The sequence below is a fragment of the Fonticula alba genome (assembly GCF_000388065.1).
Source record: "Fonticula alba strain ATCC 38817 unplaced genomic scaffold supercont2.5, whole genome shotgun sequence".
NCBI classification, from domain to species: domain Eukaryota; order Rotosphaerida; family Fonticulaceae; genus Fonticula; species Fonticula alba.
The window spans coordinates 795,628-799,885 of NW_009242975.1; the positions used below are offsets into that span (position 1 = coordinate 795,628).

A 4,258-nucleotide genomic window follows, 5' to 3' on the forward strand; every position below is an offset into this window, starting at 1 on the left:
GGGGGGCGAGGGGGGCGGGCGGGAAGGCAGAAGGCCAGCAGGGGCAGGGGAGCGGGCAAGGCAGAGTGGAGGTCCGACTTCAGAGGCTGGCACACCGGCCGGGCAGCGTAGTCCCCCGGCGCGCCGGCTCAAGTGGCCTTTCACCTGCATGTGGGGGGTGTGTGTGTGTGATGCCGTGCCGGAGCAGGCCGAAAGGGCACATTCGTTGGCACTTCGAGTGAGCGCGTGGGGGCGTCCCCCGCCTCGGGCCCCCGTTGTCTGGTGGCTCCCTCCCTAGGCGAGAGTGGCGGGGGCGGGGGCGGGCTTCTGCTGGCTTCACCCACGCTCCCCCCCCTGCCGGTGGGACGCTGGAAAGGAGGGAATGTTCCCGCTGGCCGCCGGGCGGCTGCCCCAAGCGCACCCCTCCTACTGTATGCCACACGCCTGTTTCCATTCCCCATCTCGTTCCTCCTCGGTCCCCCCCCCTCCCCTCTTTCTCCCCTTCTCTTCCGCTTTTCGCCCCTCCCACTCCCTCCCCATCCAAGGCATCCCCTCCAGCAGCATGAGCGCCAACGGGACTTCCTCCGCCCCCTCGCGAGTCAGCGCCCACTCGCACATTCGTGGCCTGGGCATCCGTGAGGATGGCACCGCCGAGCACCAGGCTGGTGGCTTTGTCGGTCAGACGGCCGCGCGAGAGGTACACGCCCCCGCCCCCCTGGGCCGCGGGTCCTTCCTTTTCCTTCGCCGCATGGGATCCCCCCCCCCCCCGCTTGTTCCGGGGCCGCTTGTCTAACATTGGATCCCGCCACCAGGCCCTGGGCCTGATCGTCGACCTTATCCGGGCGCGGCGCATGGCCGGCCGGGCGGTTTTGTTGGCCGGCCCGCCTGGCAGCGGCAAGACCGCCCTGGCCCTGGGCATGGCGCGTGAGCTCGGCCCGAAGGTCCCCTTCTGCGCCATGGTCGCCAGCGAGGTGTACTCCGCCGAGGTCAGCAAGACCGCCGTGCTGGCGGAGTACTTCCGCCGGACCATCGGTACGCATGGGCGCGCGCGCGCGCGCGCGCACTGGCACAACCCTCGCTCCCCTTTTGCTCCGGCCCCGCCGCTGACACCCTCCTGCCTTTGTGTCCTGCCTCCTCCCCTTTCCCCCCTCGGGCCCGCCCTCCGCGGGACGCCCTCCCTCCCCGTGCCCAGGCCTCCGCATCAAGGAGAACAAGGAGGTCTTCGAGGGCGAGGTGACCGAGCTGACCGTCGACGAGGCGGATGCCCCCCATGGCGGCTATGGCCGGACCATCGCCGCGGTGCTGGTGACGCTGCGCTCGGCGCGCGGGACCAAGACCCTGAAGCTGGACGCCTCGGCCTATGAGCAGCTGCAGAAGGAGCGCGTGGCGGTCGGCGACGTCATCTACATCGAGGCGCAGTCGGGCACCGTGCGGCGGGTGGGCCGGAGCGATGCCCTGGTCGGCGAGGCGGACCTCGAGGCCGACACCTATGTCCCCATCCCCAAGGGGGATGTGCACAAGCGCCGGCAGGTGGTGCAGGATGTGACCCTGCACGATCTGGACCAGGCCAATGCCAAGCCCACCGGCGGGCAGGACCTGGCGGCCATGATGGCGGCCCTTGGGCCCGGGGCCGCCCGGCGGACCGAGGTCACGGCCAAGCTCCGGCGCGAGGTGGACCGCGCGGTGGACAAGCACCTGCAGTCCGGCGTGGCGGAGCTGGCCCCGGGTGTGCTGCTGATCGATGAGGCCCATGCCCTGGACTTGGAGTGCTTTGCCTACCTGAACCGGGCGCTGGAGAGCCCGATGGCCCCGGTGGTGGTGCTGGCCACCAACCGCGGGTGGGCCCCGCTCCGGGGGTCCGGCACGCCGGGCGGCGCGCATGTGGTCCGCTCGCCGCACGGCCTGCCGCCGGACCTGCTGGATCGCATGGTGGTCGTGCACACGGCTCCCTATGGGCTGGCTGATGCCGGGGCCATTGTCGCCCAGCGGGCCGCCGCCGAGCGGGTGTCCCTCAGCCCGGAGGCACGCGCCTGGCTGGCCGAGCGGGCGTCCGGCGTCCCGGTCCCGGGCGGGGCGGTGGACTCGGCCACCGGCGTGGCCATGTCCGGCACGGCCTCCCTGCGGTATGCCCTTCAGCTGCTGGCCCCGGCGGCCATCCTGGCGTCGGTGCGCCTGGGCACCACCCCGGCCGCGACCGACGACACCCCCGTGGCCGATAGCAATGCCGAGGCTTCGGCCGATGGTGCCCCCGTCGTCCCTCTCCAGACCATCGACCTGTGCGATGTCGAGGAGGCGGGCATGCTGTTCTTGGATCCGGGCCGCAGCGCCGCCGCCGCCGCCAGCTGGACCCCGGCCGATGTGGAGATGCAGGTGGCCAGCACGGCTTCCGGGTGAAGAGAGAGGAGGGGGCGCCCACCGGGAAGGACGACCGGCACCCGCAAAGCCGCCTCGGGCTCCTGCCGGTCTCGGGATCCCCGGGCTCCATGCCCATGTGCCCACGTGAGCACGCCTCCCCTGGCCCGGGGCGAACATCTCCGTTTCCGCGGACCTGCTCTCGCCCGCGCCGGGGGCGGGGGGGGGGGGGGGTCCCCCGCCGCCCGCTTGGAGCCTTTGTTGTGTTCTCTCTCCCTCTCTCTCTCTCTCTCTCTGTCTCCCCCTCTCTGCGTCTTTCTGTCGATTGGTGTGCGGGTGCGGGCGTGCGCCCTGCGGGCTCACGGCCTCCCTGGGCTCTATGCCCGCGCATTGGGCGCGCCACTCGGCCTTGCGCTCTTTTCCGGCGGAAGGAAAGGCGGGGGACCCCCTTGTTGATGAATGTATTTTATATGTCCCTCTTCCCAAGTGTCCAAAGCAGGGGGGTGGGAGGGATCAAAAATAGTGGGGCGCGCCGGGTCGGGAGGGGCGGCGAGGCGGCAAGAGCTGTCCCCCCCAGGAGCCGGCGCGGACGCTTGACACCTTGGTTTCGGGGGGTGGGGCGCTCTGGCGTCCTACTATGCATGTGCGCGCATGCTTTCGCACCCGTAACCGCCGCCAGGCGGGAAATGCAACGGCATGGGACGCGTCCTCCAAGAGCGGGGGAAAAAGAGCGCGAAAGAGAGAGGGCCGGCGAGAGCCAGGACCGGAGAGGGACTATGATGCGATCTGGCAGCGGCCTCGGGGGCCAGCTGTCGGTGTGGGGCGGCCTGAGGGGGGGGGGGTCCGGCCCTCTCCCTTCCTTCCCTCCCAGGGGAGGGGCGGGAATGGCAGGTCCCGGTCGCCCGCCCGGATATGGTGCCTGCCCATGAAGCCGACCAGTGGGCGCGCTGCTCGGCCGGGCCAGCAGCTGGTGCGGCTGCCTGCGCAGGTTGCCCTTCCATCACATGTGGGCCGGCCTGGCGCAAAAGCCGCATCTCGGCCGCCGGCGGCCGGCTCTCGCGCCGGGCCCTGCTGTCACGGGCCGCCGGCCGCGGTAGGGGCACACGCCGGAAAAAGACCCGGGCAATTGTTGTTTACATTTCCGGCCCGGGGCGAAGGAGCACCCACCCGCACACACACACACACACACACACACACGCACGCACGCAGGAACTTGGGGGGGGGGGGGGGGCCGGTCCTGACACGATCGCCCCTGGCTAGCGGGTGCTTCGCCCGTGGGGCAGGCCGATGGTGCGGGTGCTGGGCCTAAAAACACCAGGTTTGCCCTCGGGCTAGCCCCGGTCGCCGCGATGGGGGCCCACCCGTGCGAGAATGCCCCGACAGTGCTCTCGTAGTGGGTATTTATGGCTGGCCCAGTTCACGACCCGGGGGGGGGGGGGGGCGGGGCGCGCCGGTCAGCTATTGTGCGGGAAAAAAAAGAAGGGGAAAGGAGTTGGGCGATCCGCCACCCTGCGTGACCTGCCCCTGCCCCCCCCCCCCCGCCCCCCAGGGAGCCGGGGGAAGGGGGGAAGCACCGAACGGGGCGAGGCAAGCCCACGCCCGACCGCGGCTGACCCCCTGCGGGCGCGCCTGCTACCGTCTCCCCGGGCGCCGAGTCTCTCGTGGGAGATCCCAGAGCCCTCGGCGGAATTGCCCCCAATGCGTGGCCCGGATCTCGCCGATCGGGTCCGGTCCGGCCCGGCCCCGGGCGAGGCTGTTGGGCGTGGGGATCCGCGTCGAACCCGCCCCCCCCCCCTCTGACCCCGCCCCTCTTGGGGGGCCGGGCCGGCGGCGCCCAGCCCGGCGAGATGGCACAGGCCGTCCTCCCAGTCGACCGCGTCTTTCTCGTTCATTGCCCCCCCCCCTCTTCTCCTCCTCCTGCTCCCGA

The 4,258-nt window shown here is 71.6% G+C and overlaps 1 protein-coding gene across 1 annotated transcript; it reads left to right on the top strand.

Moving 5' to 3' along the window:
- Positions 1 to 400: 400 nt before the first annotated feature.
- Positions 401 to 2,569, top strand: H696_03370 (RuvB-like protein 1 (pontin 52)). Its single transcript, XM_009497234.1, has 3 exons — positions 401 to 676; positions 792 to 1,011; positions 1,172 to 2,569. The coding sequence occupies exons 1-3, from the start codon at positions 413 to 415 to the stop codon at positions 2,371 to 2,373; spliced, it is 1,686 nt and encodes a 561-aa protein (XP_009495509.1). The 5' UTR covers positions 401 to 412; the 3' UTR covers positions 2,374 to 2,569.
- The last annotated feature ends 1,689 nt before the right edge of the window (positions 2,570 to 4,258 follow it).

Bases quoted from the DNA above. Each gene is read 5' to 3' on its own strand.
- H696_03370 (XM_009497234.1), top strand. From the start codon at position 413: ATGCCACACGCCTGTTTCCATTCCCCATCTCGTTCCTCCTCGGTCCCC. The intron at 677-791 runs GTACACGCCCCC...TCCCGCCACCAG, and splicing joins GTCAGACGGCCGCGCGAGAG to GCCCTGGGCCTGATCGTCGA. The intron at 1,012-1,171 runs GTACGCATGGGC...CCCCGTGCCCAG, and splicing joins GTACTTCCGCCGGACCATCG to GCCTCCGCATCAAGGAGAAC.